Here is a 25,965-nt window from a genome sequence, read left to right as displayed (position 1 = left end):
ATCTGTCATCTGTTTCTCCATTGGCTGCTACAAGAAAATCATCGCGTAGTTTCATTGTTTTGTTTATCTTTTGGGCTCTGGCTGTTGGGCATCTGTATTTTTCTGAAGTATTTGAGTGAATTAGTTTGCAAAATGGCAGTGTTGTTGTTTTGATAAAAAAATTTAAGTTTATATAATACATTGTTTTACTTAGCTTTCATAAAACTTAATGCTTAGTGCTACATGGATAATCATTTACAGATGCGTGTGCTGTAATTACATTTGTGGCGTCAGTACGAATATAACAGTACTTTCAGGCATTCAGAGCCGTGTATGTGCAAAAGTTTCCGTATATTACAAAGGTAATACGTATGCGTTCTGTACGGTTTGTCTTTGTGATATAAACATTGAATACGTTGGAATAAAATACATTTAAAGTCATGGAAAAACCACAAAAAAACAACAGTAATACGAAAAGTGGCGAAGAAAAAAAATCAGAATTATTTAATGGGTGGTAGAGAATGCCAAAATAAGCAATTTTTGTAAACGCACATTTTTAAAATCTACAAAAATACAGGCGCAAACAGTAGCACAAAAACATGTTTTTCGCGCGCATTAGACATTACTCCATTGGTCGATAGGAGTCTCTGCGGGAAGCAGGCAGGCGAGAAGGAGCTGGGCTCAGACGTTTAGTTAGCCATACGCACAAGCAGCCATCAGTCTGGTGTACGTAACCCTATGAAACTCCTAGTTTCAGGTGATCGTTTGTTAAGCTATATAAAGTGTATTCTGAATACTTATGTTGCGAAAGCGTTCTTGACGAATGTGCATATGTTAAAATTCTTGCCTCCCCGTATACTATGTACATATTGGTCATCTCTACGAATTTAAAGTCTTTCATGCAATTGCTGTTGGACAAATCTGTAATTGCAGCTGTTAAATCTGTTATTACAGTCCCGCTGTTACTAAACCGTCAACGCTGCGCTCATCGCCCAAGACCGAACGCGCAAACGCACCACAAAAACCATCGCCATTGATGTACACCAGACAGCTGGTGGCGACTGCATATGACTATTGAATAAATATATATATATATATTCAATGATATGACTAACTCTATAAGTGTGTGCCCGGTTCGTCGCCTTCTTCCCGCGGAGCGTTCGAATGTCACTGCGCGGCGCTGTGATCAAGTGACCTCTCAGCCAGTGGAGTGAGCCCCTGGATGCACGCGAAATTAAAATTTGTGTGCTGCGGTTCGCGCCTGTAATTGTGCAGGTTTGCGTTCCCAGACATATGTTTCTCAACAAAAATAGCTTGATTTTTCATTCCCTGCCACCCATTACATTTATGCGCAACAATAAATTTTCGAAAACTCTTTGATTTGTATAGTCTGTTAGAGTGCTTCCGAATGTTGATATGTGCATATACATATATATTCCATAAATTTGCTTAAATGAACCATTATTTTTCCAAATAACTTTCCAAGTAAGCGTAGTAATTTTTTTTACATATGATTAGTCAAAAATACCCAATGAAAAATTTTTGCTGCCTAAATCGTGCAAATATCCCCCCTTCCCCGCAAAAAAATATACAGTATACAGTATATTTTAGTTTAATTTTAATTTTAATTGTTATGAATTATAGCGTTATTCATGATTGCATTACAAAAAGTTTGCAGTCACATTATCTAATAATTTGGTGCAGGCTGGAAATTTTATAACTTTTGAAAAAAAAAATGCCGATACCTCTTAAACTAAGACACTTTCTTAATGTTAGTTTTTTGATTCAGAACCGTGATTAATTGGCCTATCACTTGTTGTCGGCTTGACGTTGAGTTCTGGGATATCTTGTGCATATTGTATACCCACACACTTATATATGTTTTGATTTAACGAAAGGTGTGGGGTGTACCTTTATTGCACCTGTCGGGAAATAAAAATGGCCGTAGGTCGAGGACTATGGTTACTGAAATGTTGCTGCTGGTGCAGTTGATCACGAAGGCGTCAAACTGACTGGCTGGAGCGACGGACGCGTTTTCGCCCGAAGACGCTAGGCTGGAGGCAAACACTTCTCGACTCGTGCAACTCGGCCAAGGGCGGCTTGCCGGCAGCCGGCCGTGAACCGGCTCGGTGAGAGCCAGCAGCCCATTCGTTACGAGTCGACAGTCGCGAACCACTACACTCGATCACGTGCTCTCATGTTCTGAGTGCACGCTGCGTTGCTGGTGTTTGTTCTTGAGCAACAAACGGCCGGTTTCACAATGCGTGTGCGCGATGTTGGGTTGCCTCCTAATGCCATTATTTCTTATCCAGGACAATTTACACAAATGTTTCACGATATACACATTTCATTATGAGTTTTGCAACAAATTTGGTTGCAAGTTATAGCCTACATGTTATCTGCAATATGTCAAATGTCAGCAAATATTAATAACTAAAACTTCCAGCCTGATTGTGTCTGAATTGTTTATCATCCCTACTTTATCTGTAAAGATATCGGCTTGGATTTCAAAGTTGAGCCACGTCGAAGTGGTCGATTGTACTGATTTTTAGCTCTGTATTGCACCAGACATCATGAGGCTTGAGTTGATTTCTCATCCCTGAAGATGCCTGCTGCAGTGCAAACCGAGACGTTGGTACAATCTACCATTTAGATGCAGCTCAACCTTGAAAGCCAATATAGTTTATTAGACAATTGTCGCAAAAGCCTGGAGTCTACTTTAAAGTAATTAGTGTTTACAAAAACGATGATTGAGGTAAGTGTGGCAACAGTGCTCTGTCATCTTAAGCCTGATTGGCCGTTGACACTTGTTTTCATATTGTCGGTAAATATTAGATAAAAAAAATGAATAAAACCTTACACTGCAAGCGATTGCGTTGTATAAACTTCGTTTCTCTAGAAACACAGCCTTCTATCAAGTTTGTAGAACTGTACGTCAGCATTGACAAATAAAAGAAGCAAAAACATGATTCAGCATAGCACATCGTGTGTAATGCCTCTTGCGTTCTCTTTAGGCAGCTAAATTTTAGTTTCACAGTTATGAATTTCGCAAAAACTGCTAACCTGTGCGTTTCCGTTACTAGCGTTCCACCAAATCTCGACTACAGCTTATTATTATAAATATAAATGTGGAAAAATGGTGGTCACCCCTATTTTATAAATGAATAAGATTGATAGTATCTACCATTTTTCAGAGGTGTATGATATCCATTGCAAGTAAAGTGATTTGCTAATTTTTGCTTAGCTGCTATTAGTTTCCAAAATTAAAGTAAAAATTTTCATTCTGAAATTGGATTTTTGAGGGTTCATACAAAGCACTTAATTATAAAGTTATGGGAAAGGTTGCAAACATGATATCGTTTCGTGTCTTGAAAGTAACCTCATGCTGGGTGTAGTGTTTTGGACTGAAATAAAGGAACCTCTACATTAATCCAAATAAAGTATTTATTAATAGTAAGTCGGAATAGTATGTTCTGGGACAGGTGTAGGAGTCAGGAGCCAACTGGGATTTGTGATATCATGGATGACCTCCTCAAATTTAACTTTTGAAATATTTTTAAAATTTATTCTGGCCTCAGCTGCCATCTTGTCGTCTGCTATTGGTGACCATTTTGTAGTCGACTGTCGAGCGGCATCTTAATTCCTATGATTGGAGGTAGGTGTTGCCAGTGTCGCCAATAAATTTTATTTTGTACAAAAATCTTGAGAGCAGTGGCTCGGGATCGACCTGAGGGATTCCAGCATCTTGAGCTTTGAAGGCAGAGAGAGAGACCTTAGTCACTAGGCTACTTTTTTTTTTAGTTTATTAGAAAGTGATTTCTAGTACATTCACAGTATAGAGAAGAGTAGGGGATGAATTAATAATATCTCACACTCAAAAAGTTCTTCCGTCATAAATTATCTCCTTAATGTGTTATTTTTTTACTATATACCACTGTTTTGTTGCAACTGGGCTATGAAGTCATACAGGGAATATAGCTCTGGAGTTTTGAGCCTGTTTATCATCAGCCACACTGCAGCCCTCCTCTTCACGGAATGGAACATCACGTTGAGATAACATTCTGTATATGCAAATGTCTCGCGGAGGTATTCCTAGAAGTTTGGCAAGTGTTAGTTGACACCATGCCTACAACAGGAGCGAAAAATAGCATCATACACTCGATGTAAATCCATGTTATGGTAGCTACAGGGTTCACACTGGTCACCTCCTGGGTTAGCGCAATTCTTTTCCTGCAATATTGGTGGGAGTCAGGTCGTTGACGAACACAAAAGCTGCGGCACGAAGAGGGTGGATATTTGTGTGTTCGAAATATTTTTCCATATTTGCATCCAATGTAGTTAGAGGATCTTGATCTTGATTTTCGGTATGGTGTTTGTTGTCTAATGAAAATCATTGAGTTTACGAGTTGGAACTTTGGTTCCTTCTGGTAGTTCTGAAATTGTCTCCCTCAGATGTTCGGCGGCTGTCCTGTAGTGATGGAGCCTCCCCAACATGCCTCATGCTTCGGTATAGATTGCCGATGAGTATTCACCCTTTAATACACTATGTATTATTGACTTTTGGAATAAAGCTCTTTCTTTCTGCTCGTGTTCTATTAGTCTTAGACTTCCCTCAACGACTGGCATGGTAGTTGATCTCTACTGACTTTTGAAATGGAAGCCTTTTCCAAGAAACCATCCTACATATGGCCCTGTCAGAGATGCTTTTGCTGCTGGCATTGTGAACACCTGTGACAATGAGTATGCGTAGTTAATGTATATTCTCTGATTAGTGTCGAAGTTTCTGAGTAGTGAATTCTAGCAGATCGCTTCATACCTTCTGAAAAACATTTTCCCAATCCTCTTGATTTGTTTGCTCTGTGTATATTTAAAAGATTATTCCAAGCTTTCGTATCGAATCTGTGGACGTGAAGGGATGTGGTTGTTTGATCATTTCAGGTTCGGCTTTCAAACTAAGTACTTTTTTTTGTGAAATGGCATTGAGCCTATGTTGCCTGGTGATGTTCTGATAGAATATTATGATTAGCTGTTAGTTCCTCTTTACTGGTCACAATTATTGTGGCATTGTCTCCATTACCAGTGCATGTTAGTTTCCATTACTACTCAGGCCTGAGAGAGTGACATTTAATTTATTTATAAGGGGCTCAATGTATATTACAAAAGCACCATCGAGTAGGGGCAACACTATCTAACCGATGATAATATCTGAAATTTGTGACCAAATCTTTTGTTTATAGACATATTTGAAGATATGTTCCCATGAAAGATACATAATATTTCAATGACAGGTTGTGGGAAGTGTAGGAGCACTCTGTCCAGGAAAATCCAATCCACCCTGTCGAGGGCTTTCTCTATATCAATTTTTAGGAGAGCAACAGCACCTTGCATATTTTGACATATGTACGCTCCTAAGTGCAGTGATGCCATGTGTAATTGATGTTCTCTGCACTGCACAGTTTTGATCAGGGCCGATGACATCCGATAGCACTTTTTAAATGCGATTAGCATACACCTGTGTGTTCAATTTGTAGTTAATGCAAAAAGTGTGACATGCATATAGTAGTTTACCTCTTTGTGGTTGATTCACCTTGGAAATGAGAACAATAATTCCTTCAGTTTGTGTGCCGTTCCAGCTATTTCGCAGAATCCTCCTCGGATGATTGGCTAATAATGCTGATAAAATTCACACATTATACAATATACAAGATGGGATTTTGATTTCGAATCCTTCGAATGATTTGTGCGATTTCTTCATCCTTCGTTTCGACCTCTAGTTCATGCTATGCTTCTTCACTAAGACTGCTGTCGTATATTGCTCCTGCATCAAAGTCACGTTCATGTTCGGCATAAAGCTTATTTTATTGCTCGTAAATGCATATTGGATGGCAATTAAATCTGACAGTACTATATCATTACCAGTTATCGAGCTTATGTGCCTTTTGGTCCACATCTTTCGCTCCTACATGAGAAAGTGGATGCTAAGAATTTCTTGTTGTGAACTCTGAGTGTTATTGAAACTGAGTCTAATTTACATAATAGTTTGGTATATGCCCATTATCTTGTCTTTCAGTAGACAGGATTTCTCCCTCACATTTGTATTGTTACGAGTGGGCAGAAACAGGTTCGTAAGGACAACCCAATTAATTTTCATACAGTTTTATTTACTAATAATATTTGCATTAATAATTAAATAACTACACTTAATGTCTGTTTACAAATAACTCGCACTTAAAATGTCTATTCATTAATCACTAAATATCTGTCCAGTCCTCAGTTCACACTCCTCACTGGAGCTAGGCTCAACAATGGTTCGCCCCTATCTCGCACCTGTCCTCACACACAGTCTCGCGCAACTCAGTCGCACTCGCATTGTCCCGTTGCACTCGCATGGTCCCGTTGCACTCGCATGGTCCCGTCGCTCGCAAAGGGGGTCTCTCGTCCTCCTAGTCAAACTTGCACCTCACTCCACTCGTCTGCCGAACTCTCGGAACTCCCGCAGAGGCCAGCATCGTCACTTTTATACGCGCTGGCAGTCTTTTTCGAACGGAAGGGAGTGGTTGTGATATGTCGCATCATCTCGGGCCGACCCGACGCTCGAAGCATCCAGAAATGCTGCGCTTATTCACGCCACTCCTCGCAGTGGCCTCTGTAAACCCGGAATTCCCAGGCCACTCATGGATAGATAATAGCACTGAGGAAGGAGGGAGCAGGAGCATTGAGGGGGATGACGAGGCCAGGCTTCTATAATCCCTGAGGCTATGCATGTGACGTCAGTGACTGTGCGGGGTTGGCAGGCAGCTCAGGTAACTAGCGCGCATCGTGGCCTTGTCTCCCGCGTCTCACAGTGCCCTTTCTTACAAGTAAATAACGGAGTTTTGTGCTCTCCGGCAGCGTGCACTGTGATATTTAAATAGTTTTGTGGTACTTGTTTGACACAGCTTTCCCAAAAATCTGCTGCATCTGCATGAATACTATCATAACATGGTCTGTAAATGCCCATGGTACCACATCATAGATTTTTGCATTGTGATGCTGTGTTTGTGACACATAAAACCTTTCTAAGTGTCAACTAGATATGTATGCATTAAACGTGAACTGCAGTGTTGGTATGTAATGGTTATTCACTATTTAGTTATTCCACCTCCATAGCTGTTACAAGCTCTTGCAGTGTGGTGTTTAGTGAATAATGCTCACCAGTGTGGTCAGCGGGGTTGATTACGAAGTTGAAGTCCCCACCCAGAATAAGACTCGTGCCATCATTTTGTATAAATGGAGGAATGGCCATTCTTAGAAATTCTTGCCTTGCCAATTGATGTTGAGATGTTGGGAACTGGATGGAGCATAAATATTTATGCACTGTGTGAGTATGCTTTGTCTGGACACACTTGAAGAGTTTAGTGCTATGAGCAGGTAGCACTTATTTGTCCTGATGTGTGTTTCTAGATATTCTTAAGCTATAAATGTTGGTGACAATAATAGTTCCTCTACCATGTATGCCTATATTGTGGTAAACATTGTATTGGTCAAAATATGGTAACTAAGCTATGACATATTCTTGTATAATTAATAATACGTCCATAGTTTGGGCACCTACAATGCAATGTAGTACATTGAATTTATATGGAGCTACAATTGCGCAATTGGTAACAGTCATAATCGGTACAACTTTCATCATCTACAATGGCCTTGCTGCTGTCTACTATTTGTCCACTCCCACTTTGGCCAATTGTGCTGTTAGTGCCTTCTTTTTGTTGCTCTAACACTAGTTTTGCGAGGGGAAGCGAATGTTTGCATTGTGAATATGGGCTATCCAGGCTGCGAATTGCATGACGGGCCCAGGGTGGCCACAGACCGGGAAAACCGGGAAAAGTCAGGGATTTTAGAAATGGTCAGGGAAAATCGGGAAAAGTCAGGGAATCGCCTGAGAGGTAAGGGAAAATTTTCTCTTCTACCATGTATTAACTTTGAATATGCCATGTTATCTTAGAATGTCTACCATAAACCAGTTCTTACGTGCTGTTCTCGTTCGACAGTACGAAAACAATCTCTTGCGTGCAACATGAATAACTATCGTAGATCTCTTTTTACATGTTAAATGTCGCACACCAGTACCATAATAATTTGGTGTGTATGGTTTTTCTGCTCTCGGTTTTTGCCAACAAGTGTACTTGTTTTTGAGCATGTTCTAAGAAATCTACAAAATCAAATGGCTACTTTGTTTGGCAGCATATTTTCAGTTCTTATTTTCGCTTATGTCATGCATATTATTTCGTTGGGATTTTTCTAAAATAAAAGTTTTAATAATTGACGTGTTAAAACATTGCAATGAAAATCAAAAGCAAATGAAAAGTCGGTGGTGGGGTAAATTTGACGTTATTTCTTTCATTTTCTGCTGGGATCGCCATTTTGGCTTATTTGCCTTTGTGTACACTTGTAAAGTACCTATTGCTGGTGTTGCGGAAATTATTACGACGGAGTTGTAGGGGTAGTGTTCGTTAGACGTAGTGTTTGAAGTGAATATTACTGCAGTGAGCTACTTCTTAGGAATCGTAAATGGGGATTATGAAACGTCTAAAATGGCTGGCTAGCTGTTCAGAGAGTTAGTTAACCTATTTTTATACAGACGTGACAGACGTTAGATTTGTTTGTTTACACGTGAAAATATTGCGTAAAATTTCGTGTTTCAGTATTTAAAGTGTGACGAAATTTTCATAGTTTAGAAATGACAGTTTAAGGAGAGTTCGTAATTTGCGAATAATTTGAGACCCTGAAACATGGTATTTCCAAGAAAGACTTCAAATTTCAAAGATTATTGGCTTCAAGATGAGAGATTTTGTTTGTGGTTGGAACGACCTAAAACCGGAAGTAATCATGCTTGTTGTTCGCTGTGTCAGAAAACATTCTCCCTCAGAAACATGGGAAAATGTGCACTCACAAGTCATATGAATGGTGAAAAACACAGGCAAGCAGAAGAATATTCCAAAGATAGCAGTTGTAACTTGGGTATGTACTTTTATTGTAAGCCAAAGCCTTCTACTAGTGCCAGTGTTAATTCTGATTCACAGTCATCCTCCATATTGTATGCTTCTACTATTGTTTCTGATGGTACTGTTCTTGGTGACCATTCGGGGGTTGTCAGTAAAATACAACCTGAGAAAAATTGTGAACAGTCAGTTGTGGAATCTACAGCTCTTTGCAAAATGCCACTGTCTGGGATAAACACGTTTGTTTTAAATGAGGATGTGACTAGGGCTGAAGTTTTGTGGTGCATGCAAACAGTTTTATCACATAAGTCTTTGCGTTGTGCAGCAAGTGATGTGACTGTGATGCAAATGGTGTTCCCAAACTCATCAGTTGCCAACAAATGCAACTGCAAAATCAAAAATTGGGTACATTATATTACACGGCATAGCCCCTTATTTTCATAATGAATTAGTGAAAGACATATTCCAGTGTACTGAAATAGTTGTGGGGTTTGATGAATCACTAAATAAGACTTCCCAACTGGACAAATGGATATATTGGTGATATTTTGGAGAGAACAGACTCAGCATTTTTTAATCATGCCACAGCTGAAGATCTACTGAAAGCGTTCACTGAGACACTGTCAGAAATAGATTTGTGCAAAATTCTGCGAATCTCTATGGATGGTCCCAGTGTCAACCTAAAGTTTCACCGTTATCTTTGTGCTTCTTTGTCGTCAGATCCAGAGGCTCGTCGGTTGCTCGACATTGGTACATGTAGCCTTCGCAGTATTCATGGGGCTTTCAAAACAGGGATTAAAGCCACTGATTGGGACATAGTCGATTTTTTGTGGTCACTCTATACACTTTTCAGGGATGTACCAGCTCGGCGAGGGGATTTCACTCATTTCTCAGGTTCAAAGATTTTTCCTCTCAAGTTTTGTAGTATTCGCTGGATATAAAACTGTAGAGTGGCAAAAAGGGCTATTCAGATTCTTCCTCCGATGGTTCAAAAATATGTTGATGCTGTTTCCAGAGATTCCAAATTGACACCAAAGTGCAAGAGCTTTAACACTGTATCTTCAGCATTGAAAGACAATCTTCTGACTTACAAGCTGGCTTTCTTTGTATCTGTGGCATCTGAAGTAGAACAATTTCTTACAGAATTCCAGACAAACACTCCTTTGGCACCCTTTCTATATGAATCGTTGTGCAAAATTTTGAAAAATGCACTGTCAAGGTTTGTTAAAGATCGAATTGTAAATGGAACAAAGACTGTAACTATAATGATGATTTCAGATGACAAAAATTTACTTACTTCCAAAGATGTCAATCTAGGCTTTGAAACACTGGAAGCTCTGCGAAAAATCAAAGACAAATTTAAAGAAGTTGAAATTGTTGTGTTTCGTCAACAGGGTAGAAACATGTCTTCAGAAAATGTGCCTGAAAATTTTGGAAAGGTCTCCTCTTATCCACATCCTTACCAGAGGAATTTCTTGTCTGGATCCTGAAGTAGCACTGCGTCCAAACATCCGGGACAAACGATTGGCAATGGCTCTCCAACAGCTGGTTCAAAAAAGGCATTTCACAGGCTTAGAAGCAGACTGCATTTAGAGGCAGTTTAAATCTGTTTGTGAAAATGACTCTTTTAAAGAAACTATGAAGAAATTTTCAAGAGAACATGACCGTTTAGATGACCTATGGATGAAAGTGTTATCAGCTTGTAAAGAAAAAACTGAGGAACTCAAAGCATTAAGAATGAAGTTATTATTCTCTCGCATGGAAATGCACCACTAGAAAAAGGATTTTCTATCAATAAGGTATGTATTGTCGAAAATCAAACTGGATAATCTCTCGTAGCACAGAGGCAGGTGTATGATGCTGTTGTAAACATTGGTGGAGTTGAGAAGGTAACAATTACGAAGGCATTGATACACTCTGTCCGTAACTCCAGAACTCGGTACCAAGAAGCTGCAGAAAGAAAAAAAAACAAGAGAAGATGCAGAAGAAAGAGCAAAAAGTGAGAAGAAAATATTGGCATTACAAATACAAGAATTGGAAAGGAAAAAATGCCTACTTATGCAGAGTGCAAGAACAGAAACTGCTCTTCTTGGTGAGGAAATACAGGGCCGGCGCGTCCATATAGGCGAACTAGGCAACCGCCTAGGGCGCCAAGTAGCTGGGGGCGGCGCAGCACGACACATAACAGCTGATATAATATGTTTAACGATTATAGAAACTAGATGAAAATGGATTTTTGTAACAGTTTGTAATGTTTATATTGATATAAGTAATTATTTAAAGTCCAGGGTTACCTGTTTATAATTTGTAATAAGTTAAAAAGTAAAAAAAAAAACACAAACCTGCTTACATTTGATTGTTGACAAAATCTTAGGCTTACGTGATGCATTTTGAGGCAAGAAAATTTTTTTTGGGTATATGCCGGGGGGAGGGGGGGGGGCAATTAAGCTTTTTTCGCCTAGGGCGCCAATTTACCTTGCACCGGCCCTGAGAAAATACAGTCTTTAAGAAGACAGTGACTGATGTCATGCCTAAATATTTGCATTGCTTGGTTGTAACAATTTTTACTTTTCAAATGTTTATTTTAGATACTGCATTCTTATTAATTTTTTATTGTTTTTATTACCGCTGAAATTTTTATGCAAAGAATCGTAACAAAACTACTAACAGAGATCCTATTTTTCTCGTTTTAAAATATATTTATAAAATCGCAATCATGGTTGTGTAAATTAAAAAAATTGTAGTCAGGGAATTTTTTCGCACAGTCAGGGAAAACCTGGAAAAGTCAGGGAATTTCATTTCTACATTTCTGTGGCTACCCTGGGGCCTCTTTGTGCTCACCCAGGGACTTCTCTCTACCACCTGATGTTCTGTGTATTAGGCTTGTTTGTTTATGTCTTCTGGGAACACTCGGACATTTCCTCATCCTTTGAGTCAGTGATTTTTTTTTTCAGTTGGGTTTCAGGAGCGATCATGTCCTGTTGTGTTTGTCCAGTTGTTAGTGTTGAGTTTGCATAAAACAAGTTGTTTAGTGTGATTATCTCATGTGTGCATTTCATCCTGTCGTCCGAAGTCATCGTTTGTCCTGATGTCTTTAGTGATATGCCAGATGGGGTGGGCCTGTCCTGCATCTCGCGCGGTTCTGCAGAATAACTTCTCTGTGCACCGCCCTGCAGTGTCTGTACCCACATGTGTGGTGCTGACGCATGCTCACGCAGCAAAGTGGGGCAGGCCGTGCGGTGGTGGCCCACCTGAGAACAGTGGCTGTCATAAACCACAACAAAGCCTTGGTTTTCCTCTGTTGTCAGCTGTAATGGGCTATGTGTGTTGAATGCCATATTCACAATGCTAACCCCTGTATTGGCTTAGAACTTACTATAGATCCCCACATTTCGTCCATTAGTGAGTGAATTTTCCTGTTTGGCAGAAGGGAGTATATATTCTGTTCATTAACTACTTAGACTGGGATATTGACCATGCGGACATTTTCCAAGTTGTCCAGAGCATGTTCGATGTCTACTCTTATGGACTCGCCGTTAACTGTGTGGATCTGGGACACCCTGCCATTACCTCTGATCCTTTCACAATGCAGCATTAATGTTGACTTTACAAAAATGCATCTTTGATGCCCGTCCACCTGTATAGGAATCAACTCGTCGTCTTGAAGAGAGAGTGCCTCGTCCAGTCGTCAGAGTAGATCTGCAGTGGCTGGCTTAGTGAGATACTTCACTCAGAGTTTATTAATACGCGGTGTTGGCTTGTATGTTTCCATTGCGAGATGTGTAAAAGGCATGATTTTTCTTAAGATTATGCTGTTTGGAGGGCTGCATGACACTTATCCCGCTCTTTCACTCTCATTACGAATAACAGCGCATGAGACGTGACACGTAGCATATGTACACACACCTCGTGAGATTGGGGCAGACTTACTACAAGCTCAGATGGGAATTAAAGATATTAATAAAGTATATATACTACAGAAGTATGTCTCATCAAAGCTATATTGGTAGTATCATCTGCCAAAGTCGCTATCTTTATTTACAGCCATTGCTGGTAGAGGGTGCCATTTTTAATTAAAGGCACCACATTTAAATTTCAAAAAGTATCTGTTAAGAGGATGCCATATTTGATTCCAGCACAGGCTACCACAGAACACTGTCGGCCATATTTAGTGTCAGTTTCGTCTGCTGGAGATAACTAAGGTTGCTTCACCTCACTGCTATCTTGGATTCAGTAAAGTGCACCATCTTGGATGGTGAAGTGTAGGCATGATGCACTTGACGATCTGTTCCATATTGTATATAGAGTGCATAAGAAATATTTCAATGCGCTACATCCCCTACCAGCTTATATTTAAAAATTCAATCTTTGATAGAGAGGTGTATGCATGAAGCACCTAATAATCAGTTTCATATTGTATATATACTTGATGTCGCTGGGGCTGATCCCGTTTTTAGTGGTTGAAGTCCCGGCTGCTCAGATGGGTGGCAGAGGGGGGTTCGAGCTTCGTGGCCTGGGGATCAAGCCTAGCGCAGGTGTGTCACTGTCCCGCTGTATGTCACTGCCCAGAGAGTACCGCAGGTTCTCGTCGTGGATCGAGATGACGAACCTGAGAAGTTTCCTCGTCGTGGTTGCATCCCACGTCGGCCAAGGCGTTCGTCCGCGAGCGTCCGCGAGCACGCGCCTCCAGCGCGTCCGACGACTCCGCTGCCCACAGCAACACTCGCACTGCACTCCTCCGGCGGCGCGACTTCCGATGTGTCGTCTTTGGCGACTGGCGCAATACTGCTGCTACACGATAATCCCGCTCGCAAGATTATCTGCCCACACTCCCCTCTTCCTAGTACGTCTTTGGCCCGTGTTCCCACACCTCTTTCGTTTTGTTCAATTCCCCCCTTTTATCAACACTTTTCCACACACGTGCACATCGGGGCAAAGAGGTGGCAATGTGCAACAGCGGTCTAAGCGACTGGGATGAGCACTTGGGGCGACGTCATAGTACAAAAGGAAATATGTCAATGCCCAACATTCCCAGCTATCCTGGAATTAGAAAAAGGTGCATATTGGAAGGAGAGGTGTAGGCATAGTGTAGACAATACAATCATTCCACATTGTGCATCGGATGTGTAAATAAGATTCATAAAAAAGTTTCCAGGTTATTTCTTGCTTTAGTGTTCTCTGGCTTGATATTAATGTTAATAGTTATAGTGTTTATTTACTCTCTGATATAGTGCTAGCTCTTGTTTATAGTGTTTTGAGTCTGAACTTCAACAAGGTGACGTAAAAGCTGTGTTTTTGCCCCCCTCCCTCATGTGACTTCAGTAATAGAAAAAATGGAGCAGGATGTTATTGAGTGGTTAAAACGACATTACAGGAGGAAATACGTCAGTGCTTTGTTTGAGAAAACAGAAGAGGCTTGTGATCTTTTTGAAGCAATAAAATTCAACATAAAAGATGCAATTCATACAGTTTCTCAAGTTTTGAAAGAACTTAAGAAAAGCAAACTTTCAGAAACTAATGCATCATACACTGTATATTTAGACACTGATTTGCAAACTCTTCAAAATGATATCCAGCCTGCTGATGTAGGGGAATGGCTGACAGAATGTGAAATTGCTGTGGTTACCAATGAAGAACTTGCAAATGATCAGATAATCGATCGATCGTATTTTGCAACAGTATAGTGTTGAGCAAGAGGAGTCAGATAATGAAGGAAAGGAATAAGACAAAAAATCAGCCACTCTGCAGCAAGGGATGTGTTCGAGACTGCCCTAAACAGTAAATTGCTACAGCTATTAACATATTGTAGGCACAGAAGTGGAGTGATGCAGCCGCAAAGTCAAGGTTTACAAATTTTAAACAAAAATCTTTTTTTACACTTTTGAAAATAGATTTTCGATGTTTAAAATTTTCTGTTAACCTTTCTCTTTATTAGAAATTATTTGATTTATTACATAGTTTTGAGACCTATAAATGACTTATTTCATTCTCCTCTGATTATCCTACCTTTTTAGCATTCCGACCACCCCATGGTCCCAAAAGTGACGGTTAATTGAGGTTCTACTGTATACAATTAGGCAGACGTCGAGCGCAAAGGACATGTCGGCGACCGATTGAAACTGGTTTTGCAGCAGCTCATGGGACATTGCACTCCCATACAGGTTGTAGGCATCCAGGTACTGAAGGTGTCTTGTTGGTTTGCTTTCATCGTACACCTCTGGCATGTAGGCATCATTGGCCACAGTACCTCTTCATGCACTGCACCACAACTACTCGGATTCCCGACTCAACAAAGAGATACTTATAGTCTGTTCATAGTTCGAGCTGCACTTTGGTGGACTTAAGCATGACATTGAACTTGAACCTGGGGGAGCTAATGTAGTGCACACAGTTCAGACCATAAATTGACATGCAAAGGGTGCTGAAATTTTCAAAAATGTCGAAAATGATCAGGCCGTCCGTCTTTAGGTAGATGTTGCTGTACTCTTCCAATATAGTAAACAGGAAATAATCCCAGACAGTCATGGCATAGGTTGAATTGGCATCACTAATGCCAGAACCAGTTAGAATGTTAAAAATTAATCATTGTGAGGCAATTACTGCTTATTAGATGTTCCCATGTATCGACATAATCATGTGGGAAGATGCCTTTTCTCATTACAAGCTGTGCAGATAGTGGCTCTAAAAACTGCATTGTGTCCATGAACTGAGATGGAGGTAGATTTTGTACGAGGGAGGTCAGCCCATATGACATGAACCTAAGAGTCCACGAACTACATTGAAAATCTGACCCCCAGCTGCTTGGAAAATATAACCATTTTCCCTCAGTATGTAGGGTTATGAAAATTTCTTTGCTGTCATAATATAATTGCTTAATGATGAAATGCTGATCATATGCTAGGTTATGAATGCAGATGAAAAGTTTCTTGGGTCGATGATGTAGGCCTAATAAATTACATTCATTACATGCTGCCCTAATGATACTCTACAGAGAAGTTATGACCCTACAATTGAATTCTGTGAAGGTCCTGGTACAGTTTAAGCACTCTTTCGCCAATATGTAGCTGGCACTCTTAACATTAGTCAGTGTTGCACTGCATAATGAGGTTTCATACATTGCCTTAGTCTTACTACGGATGTTGACAATATTCTGCATGAACTTGGCTACAGCATCCACACCTCAATAAATAATGGGCTCCTGTGGCAAGTCTGATGCTAGAGCCACAGGGAGTGAATGAGTATCTAATTTAACATATATACTTAGGTGTTTCATGCCTACATTTCTTCATCCAATATGGCATTTTTAAATCTAATATGGTGGGGGATGTATTGTATTGAAATATTTCTTTTGCACTTTATGAGGTATGTGGAACAGATCCTTAGGTGCTCCATGCCTACACTTCTCCATCCAAAAAGCACCCTCTCCTAAATTCAAGATGGAAGGTGGGATGGAGCGCTAGTACTTTCTACCATACGACACTGACAGTGGTGTTATTTGGTAAAATTAAAAATACTCTTTGTAAAATACACTTTTTAAAATTTAAACATAGCATTATTTGGCAGCAAAACCTAGAGTTAAAGACAACCTCTACCAGCAATGGTTGTAACTAAAGATGGCGAGCTTGGCAGACGACACTACCACGACAGCTTGCCTGAGACATTCTTAGGTAAAATAAATATTTTGTTAATATCATTAATTCCAATCTGATCTCGAAGCCTTGTAACTAAGGTCTGTGCCTCGGAGCTAAGATGTCGGTCGACAAACAAACGAAAACAAGATGGCGGTCGAAAGCATACTACAAAAAGGCCGCTGACAGCAGACAAGAAGATATTGGCTGATGCCTAAATCAAATATGTAAAGTCAAATTTAAAAACCAAATAAATAAAAATTGAAAAGTTAAGTCAAATTTGGGGATGTGAAGTTCATACAAAATGGTGGTAGGGGGTCAAGGTCACCCAATTTGATGATAGGGATCAATGTTGGGATCAAGGTCAAGTGTCAAGGTCATCCAAGATGGCGGTCATGATGTTACAAAGGCATGATGCCGGTTCCATTTATTTTTATCTACTCTTTATTGCTACTAGAAATATAACCAAAATCATTATGGCGATTTCTTAAAACTGTTATTGAAAATTAAGTCGAAGGGCATACATACACTTCTTGTTTCATAGTCTCTAGATGGATTATAGTTTCGTTGGCTGCTGCCTTAAAATTTATTAAAAATATTTTCTTCAATAAATATGAATTTAGCTGTAACAATTTCAAAGATAAAGCACTGATCTGTTAGCTATAAAGTTCTATTAAAAAATCTCAGATTTTTTTTCTAAAAAAAAGAAATCTGTTTTCTTATGAGATTATCACATTTAATGTCATATTCTTAAGAAGCTTTATAAAGACATATAAATGCGAAATGGCTCACTGCATAATGGCATTGAAGGAAAATTGGAAGGCTGTTGTGGCCTTGGGAGAAGAAGAATTCAGCTGTTTAGTGATTTGTTGGGAAGGGGAAAATTCTGGGAACCCAAAGTATGCTGGAGATTGAAATTCACGGGCCAAGTTCAAGGATTTGTTATCAAGCAGAACACTTGTTAATAAAGCACACATTGCTCTACCCAGCTCTGTGCACAAATCATTAATTTAAAACTGCTTGGAGTATAATTTTTTTTACCGTATCCCATTGTAGAGATACGCCATCAACTATTTCACTGCATATCGATTTACCTCAACATTTGGGTTGACTTTGGCATGCAATGATTAAATTAATTTATTGTTTTAATAAGTACTTGCTGCAAAGAGTATGACTTTTTATTCTTTTTATTTGCCTTTGAAATATTGTATTACACGATGCCTGATTGTATGTGTGTTCAGTTTTTCTCCAAGAAGATAAATTTCACTCTTATTATATCAGGAAACTGTAATTAAATATAAAGTGTTTGAGTGGGGTTTTGCACTTTGCCTTTAAAGTTTACAAACGTTGCATTAGAATTAAAAAAAAATGTTTTCTCGTTTCTAGGTGTGCATGGGCATTCTAGATGACTACATCTACGTGTTCAGTCTCAGTTCGTGTGACGTTGATCGACCAATGTACAAGCACTCCCTCCAGCACACAGTTAGATTTTCTGTGGTCGCGAATGAGCCGTACCATTTGATACATCTTCTTCACGACACAACCGAATCTCTTCTTTACTGTTACCTCTATGAAGTCCGTGAACCTGAACAGGTAAGTGACAGCTGGACATTTTATAATTTAATGTCTCTTGAAGGCTAGATTTAACGGCCTAGTCTTCTTGGTGACTGGAAGACGTTTCAAAACAATTTTATGTTCATACACAATTGCTGGTTTACTATTTCATAAAAAGGCCTCAATAATGGACAGCAAAGATTAATACCAAAATATACGTAGAACAATCCCCCAAAATCGGCTGACGTCAAATGTTAAATGCCTAGACAACACCGAGAATTCCGTGGAAGGAATGCAGCAAAACAAAAACTACAGCACAGACCATTGTAACAAGAACGGTAAATACAGACAGTTTAGACAACACAACCACAACACAGTGACGCTGTTCTCCTTGTGTGTATGTATTCATCTTAATTGTCCGTTCTTGAGGTTTTTTTTATGACATCGAGTGTAAACCAGCAATGGTGCCTGTTCGAAAAATAGTTCTAAATCAATCTTCCCAGTAGTATGTAAATCTAGGTCCTGCTACTGGGTGTTGGGTGTGGATTGATGATTGTAGTCCGCCATCTTTGATTATGATATCAAAGCGGCCATTTTTAAAGTCAAACTCTTCTTGCAATTGTTGGCAAGCGGGCCTTCGAACAGCTTCCAGCCACTGGCGCTAGCGTAGAGAATTTTTTAAAGCTTTGTGGTTGAATGTACGTATTTCGGACAAAGTTACATATATATTTTTAATTTTATATGTATTTATATACAATTTCCTACACGATGCAATAAAAAATATAAAGTTTCTATGCTTGTGGTAGGTATGGAACACACAATCCTCGTTCCATGAGTAACTGTCACTTTGCTTGTGCTAACTCCATTCTCCTCTGTCCTGCTGTTTCATATGTTATTGATGTTTTTTTATTTTTTGTACCCGGACCTTAGACTGTTTAATGTATAATTGTTCAATTTAATTAACTCTGTATGGCCTGTTATCAATCCGTAGCTACAAGTTGATCGAATTAATTATAATAAGCTATTTTTTAAATATTTTTTGGAATTTTTCAGAATTTATAGATTAGGCCTAATAATTACGAGTTTCCAAATTGGCGGTCAATACTTCTTACGTATTGGAGTCTGGTAGATGGGGGAATTTAAGCCTCTTTTAGGATGTTTTACCGTTTTATCAAATAAATTTTTTTTACCTAAAATAAACAATTTTTCCACGGAGAAAGGATCGAACCATGGACTGGAATCGGTCAAGTCAGTTAGTATATAAATTACTGATTTTTTTTTAAAAATGTTTTCCTTCGATTTTCTAGCTAAATAAATAAGTACAGATTTTCAAAATGGCAGCCAAGATGGCCGACAATATGGCGGATGCTACAGTAATTATTACTACGACTGCACTCTAGCATATAATAAACTAATATGGTGGCAGCGAACTCTAGTTGACCAAAACAAGATGGCAGCAGTGCCATACAACACTCTGCGTTCACTAGTGGTTCTAGTAGCAAGTATTGAAAATAAAGATGGTGACAATGCCCTCCAGCAGGTGATGCTATCATGATCCTTCAAATTAAAAAAAATACAAGTCCGAATATGTGTAATTTTTTATATTCTTTATTTAATTTTTAGACTGTTAAATGTCTCGATGGCCGTGTGGTCAAAAGCTTATGTTTTCCAACCCAGACATCCGAGCTGTAATGATTCGAATCACCTGGCTTCCAATGTATTTTGTTTAAAATATAAATTTAATACATCGATAAGGAGCTTAAAACACTGGTAGGCAATGGAACAACGTCTTCGTGCATGAGACAGGGCAATGCTCGCGCACTCTAGGAACAAACAGCGAAAAAAAAATGGCGGATATGACATCTTTAAAATGATGACCTCCAGCAGAGCAAAAAATATGTTGACTGTGGTATTATCTAAAACGGTACGGAAGGTTTCGTAAATCCAAGTGGATTAATTGAGGAATAATATCCAGAAATTAAAATGATGTATGGATCAAAATGTAATTGCTGTCGCCAGGTAAATTTAATCGATTTAGGTTAATATTTACCTTTGTATCCTGCGCCTGCTCTAGAATCAGCTACATGTTTGTACTGTAATACAAGTTTCTTACACACAACATTATTTTGATTGTTTTACAAGTCTTCGTAAAGAAACATTTTATGTTTATATATTACGCATTCCAATTAAAAAAAAACAATTTCAGCTCTCTTTCTTTGACAGTTTTAGAAACATAGCATGTAAAGTTAAATGGCATTTAAATAATCTTAATTTAAAAACTCGGTTTAGTTGCTATTATGTTCACTTTCTATGTAAGTTAGAGTTTTATGATTTTATATTGTTAACTTACTATGGATATTATCAATTTTGGGACCACACGCCATAAATCTAGTAGCGTATGCACACCATAAGATACTTCGATTGGATGTTTAACTAACAGATCTATGGAAAGGCAGGCATGTCGACTATAGTTTATGTAGTACAGGCCTTGTGTTTGAAATTGGCCAGGAAGGGACTAGGGACATGTAGGCCAAATGAATTTATAGTTGGTAAATGCGTCATCTATGATCTTGTTACGTTTTCTGGTTAAGAAGTGTTGCGTTATATTGCCAGCTTTGTAAAATAATTGTTAATTTTACACATTTGTATGTTTTAGAATAATCCTGGCCAGGTTAAGTGTATTTTTACACATACGCATGTTCATGTTTTGAACATATTAAAAAACAATTTTAAATACAGAATTACAATTGTATTTTTGGCGTATTTTTACTTAATTATGTGTATACTGACAATTGATTATTTTTCATCAGCTTTTTTTTTTACAGTAGGTGCTGATGTATATTTTCACTTAATTGGCCATTAAAAAATACTCAATGGAATGTGTATTTTAACACTGACTTGATTATGTCTATAGAAAATCTATGCAGTACTAAAAACAACTTATGTTACATGCAGTGTTTTTGTATTCTCTTTCATACATCAAACTCAAATGTCAGCTTGTTAGTAATTGTAATTTCGCACAAACGTTATTAATTCATTTTTAAACCGTCGGGATTTTTGATTTTCAGAAAACAATTGTGTGATGTTTGAAGCACTCGGTATGAGTCTTGTTCAAACCAGCACATTCCTATTTTATATTGTTGTGTAATCTGCACCGGGAAAAATGAAAAAAATAACAAAATAAAGATACTTATGCAATGCAACGTTTGTAGAAAATGGGAATATGGATCGAGATTCTTTAGATAAAGCTCTAGATTTTTCCATGGCTGCGTGACATAAATTATGTATATTTATATATACCGAGTCGGTTTCCATAGGTTCGCAGACCACTGTATTATGGGATGTCCAATCTTGTTAATTATTTCGGTGGATTACTGAGCGACGTCGCTTATGCTTCTATAAATTCGTGCTTTTATTCATGGTTTAAATTAATTCATAATATTAATATAGGAAATGGTAAAAAATAGTTTTTAAATTGAGTGGTTTTGAGAAACTTAAAGACCAATTTAAATTCCAGTTCTAGCAGGAACGAAGTGCATTTAACCGTGTGGTATGCAGTTTTGAGTTAAACTTTTTTGTGTGGCCTTTCTATTATAGCTCTTATTTTTAGGATATCATTCGTAAACCATTAAAAATTTGTTTTTAAAAAAAGCTTAGAAACCATAGATTTTCAGGGTAAAAAAAACAGATTTGTAATTGTTTTATGTATGACATCCTGAGAATAAAGAGTTTTTCAAAAAACAGTTTCTAAAAAATCGTTTAAAACATATAATTTCGTTTTCTTAATTCATGATAAGATTGAAATATAAATTGGTTTTTAATTTTCCCATAACCAATAAAAAATCCTACTGAAGTAAATAAACTTTTTTAAAATTATTATCTGTAGTTATAGTATTGGTTATATTTAAATAGCCAAACTAAAAAAAAAATTCAATTTTAAAATAATTTTTGTAACAATTTTTTTTAATCTCTATAGATTTGCACAAGAAACTGATGAGGTAACAATGTTGCCTTTACTATGTCAAGGTATTCGTGCACTGTAGAAAACCTGTATATGAATGTGGTGTTTGAACCAACGACGTACGTAAATCATAGACCCAGCTTTGTCTATGCTGTCAACATCAAACATCTGAGTAGAAAGTGTGGCTTTTATTTTATCATAATGTCACACACTTTTGCTGAAGATCTTTTCGAAAATTGTTTAGATTTATGTGACGGTAAAACAACTATATCATTGACCATGATTTTACTGTCATTTCTACATTCCCGTAAACATGCGGGAAGTTTTGATTAAATAGTTGTGTAGGCCTGTTACTGCAAAGCAAATGTTTAAATCGTCTTCATTCGCCTATATCACTGTATATATGTATGTACCTTAATTTTAAAAGAGTTGAAAACACCGAAAGATTTTTAAGGTGTGTCGCACACAGATCGCGTGTATCCTGCGCCTGATTTTACCAGCCCCAATCCTGCTCGCTGGCGCGGATACGTTGCCGCTGGTGAAGCAGGCAGTTCCGCATAAAGGGCCTTCTCAACCCGCGCACACGCTTTTATTTCACTTTGCCGTTGGATTGCTTTTATGATCAATATACTTTACGGGAAAAATTTTCTGAACCTTTTTCAGTGTGATAAAACTATCATCTGTTAAAACAAATATATATGTGCATACACACATACAAATACATATTATTTCCTACCCATGTATCAGTCTCTCTCCATGGCTACAAGTAATACTGAAAACTTTCATGAGAATGTTACTCAATAAATAGGAAAATATTATAAAAGTAATAACACAGCGTGATAAGATTTATTCTTGCTGCATAACCTGAAACATACATAATTGTGTTTTCCAGTTAATATGTTTGGGGACGACATTAATAAAACATATCTTTATATATATATTTCTTGTGTGCGTGTGTATGTCACTGAACTCCTCTTAGACGGCTGGACCGATTTGGATGAAATTTTGTCTGTGAGTTCACGGGGATTCGAGGATGGTTTAGATTCACAATTGGATATTTTATCTCGATTCTGAGTTAAGAAAAACTAAAAAAAACACGCTTTAAAAGCAAAAATTGCAACGCATTATTAGAAGCCATTAAGTTTTGCTATTGTAAGAAACTAAGTAGAGAGTAAGAAAAAAATAAAGATCCTGACAGTTTATAGTGTCGCCATATTTGTTTCAACTTACAATACCCTTTTTGTATATTACAATTTAAATTACAGAAAAAAATCATGTTTCATAGCCACACAAATAGTGAGTGTGTGTCATTTCTCTATGAAATTATTTGTGTAGTTTATTGATTCCATACCAAAAAATTTCAATCATTTTTAAAAAAAAATTATTCATTTTTTAAATAAAAAACTATTTAAAATAAAACTATAAAAAACTTGAAAAAAATTCTATTAAAAATTATTTACTTTGGAAAAAATTATTCATTTTAAAAGTTATCAAACAAAAAAATAATTGTTTATCAAATTTACACGTGAGTTTTATAACAACCAACCTAACCTAAAAATTATTTGGTGGCTTATTGACTTCATAACATATTTTTCAATTGTCTTTAATAAAAATTAGAATTTTATAACGTGAGTTTTATAACAACCAACCATTTTTCAATTGTTTTCAATAAAAATTAGAAAATGTTTATTTAACTAATTTTTCATTTATAAGTAGTTGTTAATTTTGGAATGTTTTACATTCGATCCGGTAGACTGCGCTACCATCGCAGCATCAAATATTAAATATTATTCTATTTTAATTTCAGTTTGTCCCGACAGTTGGTGCTGCGATCAAATTGAGAAAAATATTTGAAATTTTGTGTTATTATTGTGTTTGTTTAAGTCGTGTGCTAATTAAAATATTAACTATGAATAGAAATTGATGTTTGAAGAGTTTTGAAGTGTTCCTAAAAAACGATACTTTTTGCGAATTTAGGGTGGAATCGAAGTAAGTTAATATTATGTATAAATTTTGTATAAATATAAATACACGTGAGTTTTATAACAACCAACCTAACCTAAAAATTTATTTGTGTAGCACATTAATTTCATAATAAATTTTTTAAATTTAATTTAATTTTCATGTTTTAAATAAAAATAATTATTAAAAAATTAGAAAAAAATTCTATTAAAAATTACATATACTACGAAAAAATTATTCATTTTCAAAATTATTGCCTTCATAATATATTTTTCAATTGTTTTTAATAAAAATTAGAAAATGTTAATTTAACTATTTTTTCATTTATAAGTAGTTGTTAATTTTGGAATGTTTTACATTCGATCCGGTAGACTGCGCTACCATCGCAGCATCAAATATTAAATATTATTCTATTTTAATTTCAGTTTGTCTCGACAGTTGGTGCTGCGATCAAATTGAGAAAAATATTTGAAATTTTGTGTTATTATTGTGTTCGTTTGAGTCGTGTGCTAATTAAAATATTAACTATGATTATAAATTGATGTTTGAAGAGTTTTGAAGTGTTCCTAAAAAACGATACTTTTTGCTAATTTAGGGTGGAATCGAAGTAAGTATATATTTTGTATAAATTTTTTATCAAATTTACACGTGAGTTTTATAACAACCAACCTAACCTAAAAATTATTTGGTAGCTTATTGACTTCATAACATATTTTTCAATTGTTTTTAATAAAAATTAGAATTTTATAACGTGAGTTTTATAACAACTAACATAACCTTATAATTATTTGGTAGCTTATTGACTTCATAACATATTTTTCAATTGTTTTTAATAAAAATTAGAATTTTATAACGTGAGTTTTATAACAACCAACCGAAACTAAAAATTTATTTGTGTAGCTCATTAATTTCATAATAAATTTTTTAAATTGTTTTTTTATTCATGTTTTAAATAAAAATAATTATTAAAAAATTAGAAAAAATTTATATTAAAAATTACATACTTTAAATCGTTTTCGTTGATAATTAAAAGTTTTATTTTCAATAAATAACTCATATTCGTTGTGGATTACTTGAGTTTATTTCGTATAGATTTGTTAACAACCAACTTAACCTAAAAATTATTTGTGTAGTTTATTGACTTCATAACATATTTTTTCAATTGTTTTTAATAAAAATTAGAATTTTATAACTTGAGTTTTATAACAACCAACCTAACCTAAAAATTTATTTGTGTAGCTCATTAATTTCATAATAAATTTTTTAAATTGTTTTTTTATTCGTGTTTTAAATAAAAATAATTATTAAAAAATTATAAAAAATTCTATTAAAAATTACATACTTTAAATCGTTTTCGGTGATAATTAAAAATTTTATTTTCAATAAATAACTCATATTCGTTGTGGATTACTTGAGTTTATTTCGTATAAATTTGTTAACAACCACCCTAATATAAAAATTATTTGTGTAGTTTATTGATTCCATAACGAATTTTTTCAATCATTTTTAATAAAAATTATTAATTTTTTAAATTAAAAAAACTATTAAAAATAAAACTATAAAAAAATTTGAAAAAAATTCTATTAAAAATTATTTACTTTGGAAAAAAATATTCATTTTAAAAGTTATCAAGCAAAAAAATAAAATTACACGTTTTTTATCTAAAATTTGTTACAATAAATCTTTTTTGTTAATTAATTGAAATTTCATTCTCAATTAAAAAAACTCACATTCGTTGCGTATTATTTTACAGTATTTTTTTTTTCTTCAGAAAAATGCCACGTCTTCGAGGAAGAGCCAGAAATATTGGTCGACGTACTCCGAACGCGTAATTAGTCCATGATCGTCGAATAAATAGAACAGATGAAGAACACTCGGTGGATAATGCAAATCTGAG

General features: G+C 36.5%; 1 protein-coding gene across 7 annotated transcripts in view; it reads left to right on the top strand.

Annotated features, from left to right (window-relative positions):
* LOC134529413 (TBC1 domain family member 4) overlaps positions 1-25,965 on the top strand; it is a 353,166-nt gene that overhangs the window by 35,577 nt on the left and 291,624 nt on the right. For all 7 annotated transcript variants that reach the window (XM_063363455.1, XM_063363457.1, XM_063363459.1 and 4 more), the window contains one exon: positions 17,978-18,184. In XM_063363455.1, coding sequence (XP_063219525.1) covers positions 17,978-18,184 — 207 coding nt within the window. The remainder of the gene's footprint in view (positions 1-17,977; positions 18,185-25,965) is intronic.

Source organism: Bacillus rossius, chromosome 2 (genome assembly GCF_032445375.1).
Source record: "Bacillus rossius redtenbacheri isolate Brsri chromosome 2, Brsri_v3, whole genome shotgun sequence".
Lineage (NCBI taxonomy): Eukaryota > Metazoa > Arthropoda > Insecta > Phasmatodea > Bacillidae > Bacillus > Bacillus rossius.
This window is presented reverse-complemented; position numbering and strand designations above follow the sequence as displayed.